Genomic DNA, 12,098 nt, shown 5'->3' on the forward strand with positions numbered 1-12,098 from the left:
ATCTGTCTCCCCCTCCTCTCCCTCGACTCCCCCACCTTTCCCTCCCAACTCCAGTCCCGTCCCGATCCCCTGGGAAACTGAAGGTTTCCCGCTGTAATTAAAGAGTTCCCACGGTAGACTGTAAAACTGGGACCCTGGTTCTGGACTCCCCCAACATCGGGAACATTCTTCCTCCATCTAGCCTGTCCAATCCTGTAGATACGATTAGACAGGTATCTAGTTATTTAATTCAATTAATGATTTCTATCGCCCAGCCTCTCATCTTTCAATCGGGTTCGGCCAGGAAGGATCTGCAGATGCTGGATTAAAACGAAGATAGACACAACATGTAGCTCAGCGGGACAAGCAGCATATCAGAAGGGTCTCGACCCGAAATGTCACCCATTCCTTCTCCCAAAAGATGCTGCCTGCCGTCGAGTTACTCATTCTCTTTAAACCGGCATCTGCTGTTCCTTCCGACACATGCACAAGAAATAGGCAACTTTTCGGGCCGAAACTTTGCCTATTTCCTTCGTTCCATAGATGCTGCTGCACCCGCTGAGTTTCTCTAGCATTTGTGTGTGTGGTGGCAGTTGGGGGGAGGGGGGGGGGGGGGGTAGAGAGAGATAAGGCAGCCTGAGGAAAGGCTCGCCTGTCAATTTCCCTCCGTAGATGCTGCCTGGCCCGCGGAGTTCCTCCAGTTAGAAACTGCTTTCAGACAAAAAGAGACACAAACTGCTGGAGTACAATAGCTCAGCAAGTGAGAGTACAGTAGCTCAGCAACACTCAAAAATGAAAAAGAATAAAAATGTAATTATTTCACCTCCCTTCAACTATTTTGTGTTTCAGCATGAGAGGGATTATAACATTAGAGACATTCCTCTTGTAGTGATGTGTTAATGAAGAGTTGCAGACATCAATCTGATAGTAAAAAATATATTTATTTAACCTCACCTTATGTCCCTTCTGTCAAGCTTCCGGGTTTGCCGTTTGCAGGAGTTCCCACGGTACTCGTAAGAGTCATTACGGATATCGCACGGATATCGCACTGGCATCTGCACTCATACAATGTTGCAACGCTGCTCAAGACACTCTTGGAGAAATTCAAAAATGTTTGAATTTTCTCCCGACCTTACCAAGTCACACGACTGCCTGCCGTCAGCGCCACGGAGGTCCTCGGTGGTCCACGAATGCCGTACTGCTATCGCAGAAGGTTCCCACGATGTTAAACTCTTGTTAGGTCTTGCTTCAGGTCGCACCGTGAGATCGCCCTTTAAGGGTTTTGAATGTGATGAGTAAAAGCCACTTCCTTAATTGTAGAGGATAATTTTAGTAAGTATGTCCAACTTCCCTCTCTTACAGGAGCTGTCAAGTTGTGGTTGGAACAAAAAGGAAAAGTACAGTTCCTCACCAAATGTTGTAGCCTTCACTCGAAGGTTTAATCATGTGAGTATTACAAGGATTTATATAATAACATTAATTGGTGAAGTCCAAAGCTTTGTTTGTGACCGTAGACACTAGTGTACTGACACCTCTTTAAAAAGTTTAAAACTAAGTCTTCATATATTTAGGATTTTAAATAGTGTTATACCATTTTCAGCTATTAGTGCATTAAATTAGAAATTGTTTGATCTCAAAATTAAAACAGAAGAGGTACATAGGTGGAAAAAAATGTTGATAAATGGAGCTACTTTTTTAATTGGCATGCCTACCAGCACCGTTTTGTCATTAAAAGTATTGGTGAGAACAACAATTTATTTTTTACTGTTTGGTTGCTTTCAATTATTGCCATGACTGTTTCTGAACATTTGAAATGTGAAATAATTGTTAACCTAAACATTCATGGGTAATTTCCCAGTTAATGGGGACGTCTTGGGGATTGTCTGCATTACAGTCAAGGTAGTCCTGGACATCTTGAAACATTCAAACATAGATTAATCTCTGGGGTCTGATCAAGTATATCCAAGAACACTGCACAAAACTAGAGCAGAAATTGCTGGAGCCCTGACACTGCTGTTAGCTATGGGTCAGGTGCTTAAAGACTGGTGGCTTGCATGGTGCCTTTATTTAAGATGGACTGCAAAGAAAATCCTGTGAACATTTGACCAATAAGCCTAACATATGTGGTGGTAAATTGCTGGATAAGAGGTAAGATAAACATACATGTAGAAAGAAGAGTTGATTAGGGACAGTCAATATGAGTGTGAGAGATCATATCTACCAAATTTGCTTGTTTTTGAAGAAGCAAGTAAGAAGGTTAATGAGAGCAGAGCAGTAGATGTGATTTATATGGACTTCAACAAGGCCTATATAGACTTCAACAAGGCCTTTGATACAATTCTGCATGGTAGACTGCTCGAAAAGATCCAGGAAAACTACTATTGGTCACACTGTTGGCTTAAAGTAGAAAGCAGAAGACAATAGTGGAAGGTTGTTTCTCATTGCTGGGCCATTGCTAACGATTTGGGTGAGAATGTACAGTAGGTTGGTAAGTTTGCAGATGGCATTAAATAATAGACATTGAATTAGTATTAAAATGGTTTCTTGATCAGCTGGGTAAGTGGCCTGAGAAATGTGGAATGATGTTTAATTTGGATAAGTGCATGTTACATTTCGTGAAGTAACCATATAACCATATAACAATTACAGCACGGAAACAGGCCATCTCGACCCTTCTAGTCCGTGCCGACCCCTCTAGTACAAATGCATAGCTCCCTGAAAGTGATGTCACCGTGGTAGTGAAGGTGGCTTGTGGCACACTGGCCATTACAGTCATGGAACTGAACATAGTAGTTGAGACGTTAAGTTGTAGCTGTACAATGCATTGGTGTGGACACATTCAGAATATTGTGTTCAGTTTTAGTTACCCTGTTGCTAGAGAAAATATGTGATTAAGCTGAAAAGAATGCAGAAAAGATTTACGATAATGTTTCCAGGACTGAGTAATAGGCAGAGGTTGGGCAGACTAGGACTTTACTCCTTCGAATGTACCAGACTGGTGATCTTATCGAAGTGTATAAAGTCATGAGTGGTATCAACAGTCTTTTTTCCCCAGAGTTGGGGAATCAAGAACTCAAGAGCATAGGTTTATGCCCCTGTCCCACTTAGGAAACCTGAAAGGAAACCTCTGGAGAATATAACTTAACAGTATAGCACAGGAACAGGCCAGTTGGTTCATATTGACCATGCTGACTCTGCCTGAATGTGATCCATGTCACTCCATTGCCTCTGTGTGTGTGTGTGTGTGTGTGTGTGTGTGTGTGTGTGTGTGTGTGTCTCTCTCTCGCTCTCTCCTCCCTCCCCCTCTCCGCTCTACACCCTGTAATTTTAGTTGTGAATTAAAGTCAAATTAATTTAGGACCTTGTTGATCGAGACACTGCTTGTTAAATTAGCTGGCAACAATAAAGTATTCTGCCTTATATCTCTTTTGGTTCCTTTGTTTCCTCAATCCAATTAACAAGTTCCCTTTGCACTTCTTGATTTGCAAAACACATTTTTTATTTTTGTTATGATAGGTCTTTAACTTTCAGCTGTTTAAACATTGCTATGGAATGGTAAAGCACAGAGTTGTGTTGTTCTCCCTCAATAGTCAGTTACTAAAATAAGTTAATTTTGTGACTTAACAAATTAGGTAAAACCATAAAATATCTGAAAATGGAATTGGATTTCTTTATACGATCGATTATATCCCTCAATATTCCATCTTGGGCTCACAATCCTGGGCTCTCAGCCGTCTTTTTGATTCTTTGCAAAAAGCATTTGAGCACTGTGAGGAAGGCTGTGAAAATATACGGCCTTATATAGATCAGCTACAGAAATGGGCGGAGAAATAGCAGATGGAGTTTAATCCAAGCAAGTATGAGATTTGCACTTTAGGAAGTCGAATGTAAATATGTAATTAATGGCATGATCCTTACAGCACTGATATATGGAAGGATCTTGGGGTCCAACTCCATAACTCACTGAAAGTTGTAACACAATTAGATACAATGATAAAGAAGGCATATGGTATGCTTCCCTTCGTTGATCAGGGCATTGAGTCATGATGCAGCTTTATCGGACTTCGGTTGGACCACATTTGAGGATTCCATGTGGTTCTGGTTGCCCCATTACAGGAAGGATGTGGAGGTTTTGGAAAGCGTGCAGAGGAGGTTTACCAGAATTATGCCTGGATTAGGGGGTATTAGCCACAGGAAGAGGTTGTTTAAGAAGGAACTGCAGATGCTGGAAAATCGAAGGTCGACAAAAGTGCTGGAGAAATTCAGCGGGTGAGGCAGCATCTATGGAGCGAAGGAAATAGGCAACTTTTCGGGCTGAAACCCTTCTTCAGACTAGGGAGGGGGGGGGCAGGGAGAAGAGAGGAGAAAGGAAGAGGAGGAGCCAGAGGGCTGAGGGAGAGCTGAGAAGGGGAGGAGACAGCAAGGGCTACCGAAAATTGGAGAAGTCGTTGTTCATGCCGCTAGGGTGCAAACTGCCCAAGCGGAATATGAGGTGCTGCTCCTCCAATTTCCGATGGTGCTCACTCTGGCCATGGAGGAGGCCCAGCACAGAAAGGTCGGATTCAGAATGGGAGGGGGAGTTGAAGTGCTGAGCCACAGGGAAATCAGGTTGGTTAATGCGGACCGAGCGGAGGTGTTCGGTGAAATGATCGCCAAGTCTAGGCTTGGTCTCACCGATGTAGATCAGCTGACATCTAGAGCAGAAGATGCAATAAATGAGGTTGGAGGAGATGCAGGTGAACCTCTGTCGCATCTGGAATGACTACTTGGGTCCTTGAATGGAGTCGAGGGGGGAGGTAAAGCGACAAGTGTAGCATCTCTTGTGGTTGTAAGGGAAAGTGCCCGGGGAGGGGGAGGTGCGGGAGGGAAGGGAAGAATTGACCAGGGAGTAACCAGGAAGAGGTTGCACAGACATAGATTGTTTCCTCTGGAATGCTAGAGATTTCGGGGAGACCTGATAGAAGTGTATAAAATTATGAGAGACATAGATAGGGTGGACAGTCAGAACCTCTTTCCAAGGTTGGAAAAATAACTACTTGAGGGCATAGCTTTAAGGTGAGAGGGATAAAGTTTAAAGGAGATGTGCACAACAAATGTTTCACATAGAGGGTGATTAGTGGTAGAGATGCACTGCTGAGGATGGTGGTTGAGGCAGATACAATAAAGGGATTTGAGACTTTTGGATAGGCATGTGGATATGCAGGGAATGAAGGTATATGGATTATGTGGAGGCAGATGAGAGTTGCTCTTGGTATTATTTTTGGCACAGTCATTGTGGGCCAAACGGTCTGTTCATGTACAGAGCTGTTCTTTGTCCTATGTTCCCCATATCTGGTTTCACTACCAGATCCTGATTCATTTAAGCTGCATCACCATAATCCTTCCTTTATTTATCATCTTCATTTAACTTGCAATCATTCTGGCCTCTCCAGGCACCTGGTAGCCTGCCCAGCACCTAATAGTTAAAGTCCTTGTTCATCAGTCCCATTAGCTCTGTTAGGAAAAATAAGTTCATTCTGAACATTTCACGGCTATAAAAAACACTGTCTCTATTGGAAATTGTATTTGTCACCTAAAAGATGACTTATTGCCGTATGGTTTGACTGATAACTTCCTATGATTTCCTCCAAATGCGACAGCAAAGGGAAAGATTTTCTCTATGGGGGGAAAAAAACCAAAGAGACAAATTTAGAGACTGAAGAATGAGCTTCAAAGTACTGAGAGGGATAGAGTCTATGGCTGAAAAATACCTAACTCGTGAATGTAGACATATTGGGGTGCAATATGAGACATTGGTTTATCAGGAAGCATCACAGCTTGGGTTTGGGAACAGCTCCATCCAGGACCGTAAGAAATTGCAGGGAATTGTGTATGCAGCCCAGGCCATCACACAAACCAACCTCACTTCCATTGACTCTATTTATACCTCACGCTGCCTTGGCAAGGCCAGCAGCATAATCAAGGACGAGTCTCCCTCTTCTCCCCTCTCTCATCAGGCAAAAAGTATAGAAGTGTGAAAACGCACACCACCAGAGTTGGGGACAGTTTCTTCCCAGCTGTTATCGGGCAACCGAACCATTCTACAACAGAGCAGTGCTGAACTACTATGTACTTCTTTAACCATGTAACAATTACAGCACGGAAACAGGCCATCTCGGCCTTACAAGTCCGTGCCGAACAACTTTTTTCCCTTAGTCCCACCTGCCTGCACTCATACCATAACCCTCCATTCCCTTCTCATCCATATGCCTACCTAATTTATTTTTAAATGATACCAATGAACCTGCCTCCACCACTTCCACTGGAAGCTCATTCCACACCGCTACCACTCTCTGAGTAAAGAAGTTCCCCCTCATGTTACCCCTAAACTTCTGTCCCTTAATTCTGAAGTCATGTCCTCTTGTTTGAATCTTCCCTATTCTCAAAGGGAAAAGCTTGTCCACATCAACTCTGTCTATCCCTCTCATCATTTTAAAGACCTCTATCAAGTCCCCCCTTAACCTTCTGCGCTCCAGAGAATAAAGACCTAACTTATTCAACCTTTCTCTGTAACTTAGTTGTTGAAACCCAGGCAACATTCTATTAAATCTCCTCTGTACTCTCTTTGATGTCTATCGGACTATCCTTGACCGGACTTTGCTGGCTTTACCTTGCACTAAATGTTATTCCCTTTAACATTTATCAATACTGTAAATGGATTGATTGATATCATGTATTGTCTTTCTGCTGACTGGTTAGCACGCAACAAAAAGCTTTTCACTGTACCTCTGTACACGTGACAATAAACTAAATTGAACTTTAATTTATTTGATTGTGTAGAAAAGTGTCTTTTTTTTAATCTGTAGGTCAGCTTTTGGGTTGTCCGAGAGATTCTCACTGCACAAACACTAAAAATAAGAGCAGAAGTTTTGAGCCACTATGTGAAGACTGCAAAGGTATGACAATGATTTCTTGTGTAATACTTCAGTGATTATTCCTGTTAGCTTAATCAGGTTTAGATTTTGTTTTTATTTATAGCTATTGTACGTTTGTCTCAATTGTAGAAATTATATGAGTCGAATAACCTCCATGCACTAATGGCTGTCGTGTCTGGATTACAGAGTGCGCCCATCTTCAGACTTACAAAAACATGGGCGGTAAGTGCTGTGAATCATATTTATGAACAACACAGTTGTTATTATGACTAATATGCACTAGTAAGAGGAGACATTGTAACGCAGCAGTAGAGTTGCTGCTTTACACTGCCAGAGACCCTGGTTCGATCCTGACTCTGGGTGCTGTCTATATGGAGTTTGTACGAACTAGGTGGCAATCTAGAACTCTGCTGAATCCTAGATAGTGCTGAACATCTTAAGCATTATTAGAGTTGCACTGCTTGTGGGTATCTGCAGTGTGATTCTCTAGGAACAAATCAGAAGTGTGATCGAAGCTTCCATTTTTCTGGAATGCAACTCTAAATAAAGTTTTTCACTGTATATCAGTATACATGACAATAATAAACCAATATCAATACCAAAACCGTGACCTCTACCACCGACACAGGCAAGAATGACAAACGCATGGAATGTTGCCACCAGTATGATTTCCTCCGTGTTGTATCTTCTGATAGATATAAGCAAATCAGGAGGGAATCTTGAGAGGAATAGGGATAGGCTGTAAATAATACATGAACCTCCCTTTTAGACTGTAAGAGATATAGCGCAGAAACAGGCCCTTCGGCCCACCAAGTCCAAGCCAACCAGTGATCACCCCGCACACTAACATTGTCCTACACACTAGGGACAATTTACAATTTTACCAAAGCCAAGTTAACCTATAAACCTGTACGTCTTTAGAGTGTGGGAGGAAACCGTAGCACCTTGGGCAAACCCATGAGTTCACAGGGAAAATATACAAACTTTGTACAGATAGCACCCGTGGTCAGTATCAAACCCGGGTTTCTGGCGCTGCAAGTCAGTAGCTCTCCCACTGTGCCGCCATTGCCTCCCATGTCCCCGAAATGTTTTTTTTTACAAAAAGTCTAATGAGCTATTGGATACTTGCAGATTTTTCTCACAATATTGCTATTGTTTACATTTGTTATGCAATGACTAATTGTTAAATATTGCCACATTGTTTATTTTTCCTAACTTTTGTTTTCACAGCTTTTGAACAGAAAAGATAAAACAACTTTTGAAAAATTAGAATATCTTGTGTCTAAAGAAGATAATTACAAAAGGCTCAGGGATTATGTTAATAGTTTGAAGATGACTCCATGTATTCCATATCTAGGTAGGAATTATTATTTTTCATTTTTCAAAAACAGCATATTATGTAACTACCAGACAAATACTGGCAGATGAAGTTGAAATTAATTATTGATTGTAATATGATCAAACTTTTCGAGTTTGTTCGCTTTTGTTTAAAAAAAGTTCAACTGGAATGTTCATTTTTCTATTGACAAATGCAGAAATTAATTGTATTTTAACTGCCATTCGTCATTTAAACATTATTTAATTTGATTATGTTCATTTTGGTGGTGGTCCGACAGACGAAGATAGTATTGTTGTGCAGTCTCATGTTTTGTGGGATCGGGTGTGACTCTAATACTAACTAGTCGCCTTTAGCGATTGTCTTCGAAAATGCTGACCGCCTTCCTAGTGGTTGTATGCCAGCCAGTCCTGTCACTGGCACAGGTTTCCAGGTCTTTGGGGGCTAGCAGTGCTGGTTCTTGGTGGTCCTTGATACAGTCTTTGAACCGTTTCTTAGGGTTATTTGACCCTGTGACAGAATTCTGTACAGGGGTTCACGAGGCATGTGGAATTCATCCATCCGGATCACATGGCCTGTCCATCGAAGCTGGGCCTTTATCATCATTGCTTCGATGCTTGTGAAGCCAGATCGGTCCAGCACTTCCACGTTGGTCACCCTGTTTTGCCAGCAAATTCGTAGATAGCGCATGTGCATTTCTCAAGCTGGCTGATGTGTTTCCTGTACAAGATCCATGTTTCACATCCATATAGACTTTCAGCCTGGTTGGCAGCTTGATGTGGTGTTTTAACACTCGTGCTCGGAGTCAACCAAGTGCTTGACTCACCTTGCTGATTCTGGTCGATATTTCCTTGTCCAGCGAGCCATAAGAAGATATCATGCTGCCCAAGTACTGGTTGGTGGAGAACTCCTTTCTTACTGAGACTGATATTAAAACCAAACTTCTGCAAATCTACACTCGATTTCTAGCATTATAGATATTTGTGAATTATGTAAATTAAAAAATGATCTCATCCATTCAGCTGGTACCGACATTTTATGCCTCCAATTTCCCAATATTAGTTGTGCCAATGGAAAATAACGACAGTAACAATGTGTGCAATGCTCCCCATTAGAGGGAGAATTTAAAAGATTAGTCTTACACGGTGATTGTGGTGACTAATATGCTGGTTGAATTAATGCCGTGAAAACCAAAACACTTTTACTGACAATGCACAAATTCTCCAATACATTGTAAAAGCATTTTTCAAGGTAATAATATTAATATGCTTTGTGGGTATTCATTCATGACTGGATACTGTATGCATTCATTTAGTTTTATTATGGGTAGTGTTACTATGAATATTTGATTGCAAGTGTATGTAGCGCAACACGGTGTGGGAAACTATAGAAATTGCATGTTTCTGACTTGGACAATTCTCAGGAACGGAAATGTTGTGTAACCTAAGGACTTTCTGGAATCTAAACTATTACTAAAACTCTCATCTTGACCACTGCGTTGTAATTAAATTTGTGCAAAAATGATCCCCCATAGCGCTACGATTTTTCGCCATTGCTGTGTTTATGAATAATTTAATATAATAAATGAAAGTAGTCTTAGACACTTGTAATACTATTTGCAGAAGCAGGTTTAAAAAATCGTGATTACGATATAAATACGCTTGTACTTATTGTTGGATCAAAGCAATCAATTAGTATCAATCAGAAGAGGCAAGTTCAAGTTCTACATTCTTTGCATACACTCCTTTTCTGATGAAGTTCTTTATAGAATTCAAAACATAAAACTCCCTTTATACAAAGCATCAGTAGAGTTAATCAAAATTAAATTAAGTTACTAATTTGTACAAAAGAACCGTTGCACAATTTGAACTAGTTTTAAATCTTTTCATCTGATTCAGGGCCGATCAGTATTCATAATCTGTAGAAATAACTTAATTGTCCACAAGGGGTTTAAACTTAAATCCGTGAAAAACATCAAATATTTATTTCAATCGAATCCTTAAGTAACTTCAACATGAGAATAAAATATAATGGATCCATGGATGATAAAGTTAATGTCCCTCATGTTTTGCTTGGGTAGCTTGCAACCCAAAGGAATGAACATTGAATTCTCCAATTTTAGCTAACTAACCCCCCCCATCTTTCCCCTCCTCCCCCTTCTTTCCCCTCCTCCCCATTTCCCTTCTCCCTTCCCTCCTTCTCCCTCCCTCCTTCACTCCCTCTCTCCCTCCCTCCCTCTCTCCACCCCCCTTCTCCCTCCCTTCCTTCTCCCTCCCTCCCCCGCACTTCCCTCCCTCCTTCTTCCTCCCTTTCACCCTCTCTCCCTCCTTCCCTCCCTCCTTCCTTCCTTCCTTCCTCCTCCCTCCCCCTCCCTCCCATCACATTTCACACCACCTTTCCTTATCTCACAACCTTTTATCCTTTCATCTCTGGACTTTGTCCAATTATCTGTCAATCAATCCGCACTTGTCAGGCTTTGTCACTATCACTATCGCTTGTCAGGCTTTGTCCCACACCCACCTCTCTTCTAATGAGTGCTTTCTCTCTCTTTCTAAAATCAGTCTGAAAAAGGGTCCCTATCCGAAACGAACACCCAACCACGTTCTCCAGAGATGCGGCCTGAGCTGCTAAGCTACTGTGTCGTTTCTTGGAATAAAGTTGATGGGTCTGACAGCAGATTATTAAACAATTGTCTGTTTTAATAAAATATAGCATTAATATATATCCAAAGATTAATCATAGCATTGTGGTTTTATTGGGTTACAAAGTATTCTGGTTAAATCATGCACCTTCTATATCAGAAGGTAGCACTGCCTTTATAGTGCAAGTTGTTCAGCACAGTATCAATGAACATTAAACACAAATGCACATAACACTTTTAGAACCTTTGCTTCCTGAAGTATTTTATCAGGTAATGACTCAATTTTTGTAGTTAAATGATTTTTCAACATTGTGAAACATAATGCTTTTTGAACAAAGCACATGATCTGCTCTTGAAACACTCCTACATTTTTAGTACATTATGATCATATTTGTGGGGGGGGGGGGGGGGGGGCGATATCTAACTTGTTTACCAGTGTGTTATTCAGGTTTGACCATCATAACTACACTTTTAAGAGAATATGAACCCCCTCGAAATTCAGCCCAGTAGAGTCCATCTTGATACTTGCTGCGATAATGACCTCCACGATACCATACTCCATTCACATTACAGTGTGCGCAGGCATTATACCACCAGCCACCTTTATGGAAATGGGCACAGTTACCTGAGGAAAGAATAGGAAGTCAATTATATATTTGCAGCATACTGTCCCAGCTATTTTATACAGTAGATCTAAAGTATTTGGAGAAGCAGGAATAGGACAGGGAAACAAAACATGTTTCTGTTTAAAAGAATAGTTAATCTGAAGAAATAAAGTATTTGTGTCTGTTACAAGTTCATTTATTCAAGTTAACTGCATAAGACAATTAAAACGCTGAAATCTGTACACTCTCCCTATCATATTGAACTATCATAATGTAAATCTGAACATTGAATAGGACCCAAAATTTCAAGCTAGCGCTGTTGACCTAAACATAAAGTTTGCATTTACCTTTTAATGCATTCCATGGGGTCAGTTTAACCTCAATAAGCATGTTAGATTTCTCAGTGGTGCAATCCAGTTCAATGGCAGGACTTTACACTTATAAATACTGTCATGTCAGAGCAAACCTTGGCTACAAGCCTACCAGTAAATTCTTTGTCAACCATTTAAATTGTTCCTCCAGTTTAGCCAGCTGGATCTAGCAGATATTCAAAAACATTCAAAATCTGGTCAGAAATAACCACATATCATGAAATATTATGTATGGTTGACTTAAATATTTAA

At 41.0% G+C, this 12,098-nt stretch overlaps 2 protein-coding genes across 2 annotated transcripts in view; one reads left to right on the top strand and one right to left on the bottom strand.

Annotated features, from left to right (window-relative positions):
- Positions 1 to 12,098, top strand: part of ralgps2 (Ral GEF with PH domain and SH3 binding motif 2) — a 266,842-nt gene that overhangs the window by 94,051 nt on the left and 160,693 nt on the right. The window contains exons 6-9 of the mRNA XM_055641989.1: positions 1,342 to 1,425; positions 6,825 to 6,914; positions 7,023 to 7,115; positions 8,124 to 8,250. Of these exons, the coding sequence (XP_055497964.1) occupies positions 1,342 to 1,425; positions 6,825 to 6,914; positions 7,023 to 7,115; positions 8,124 to 8,250 (394 nt within the window). The remainder of the gene's footprint in view (positions 1 to 1,341; positions 1,426 to 6,824; positions 6,915 to 7,022; positions 7,116 to 8,123; positions 8,251 to 12,098) is intronic.
- The window catches only part of angptl1a (angiopoietin-like 1a), a 50,741-nt gene continuing 49,550 nt past the window's right edge, over positions 10,908 to 12,098 (bottom strand). The window contains exon 5 of the mRNA XM_055641987.1: positions 10,908 to 11,495. Coding sequence (XP_055497962.1) covers positions 11,311 to 11,495 — 185 coding nt within the window. The 3' untranslated portion in view covers positions 10,908 to 11,310. The remainder of the gene's footprint in view (positions 11,496 to 12,098) is intronic.

The sequence above is a fragment of the Leucoraja erinacea genome, chromosome 10 (assembly GCF_028641065.1).
Source record: "Leucoraja erinacea ecotype New England chromosome 10, Leri_hhj_1, whole genome shotgun sequence".
Taxonomy (NCBI): domain Eukaryota; kingdom Metazoa; phylum Chordata; class Chondrichthyes; order Rajiformes; family Rajidae; genus Leucoraja; species Leucoraja erinaceus.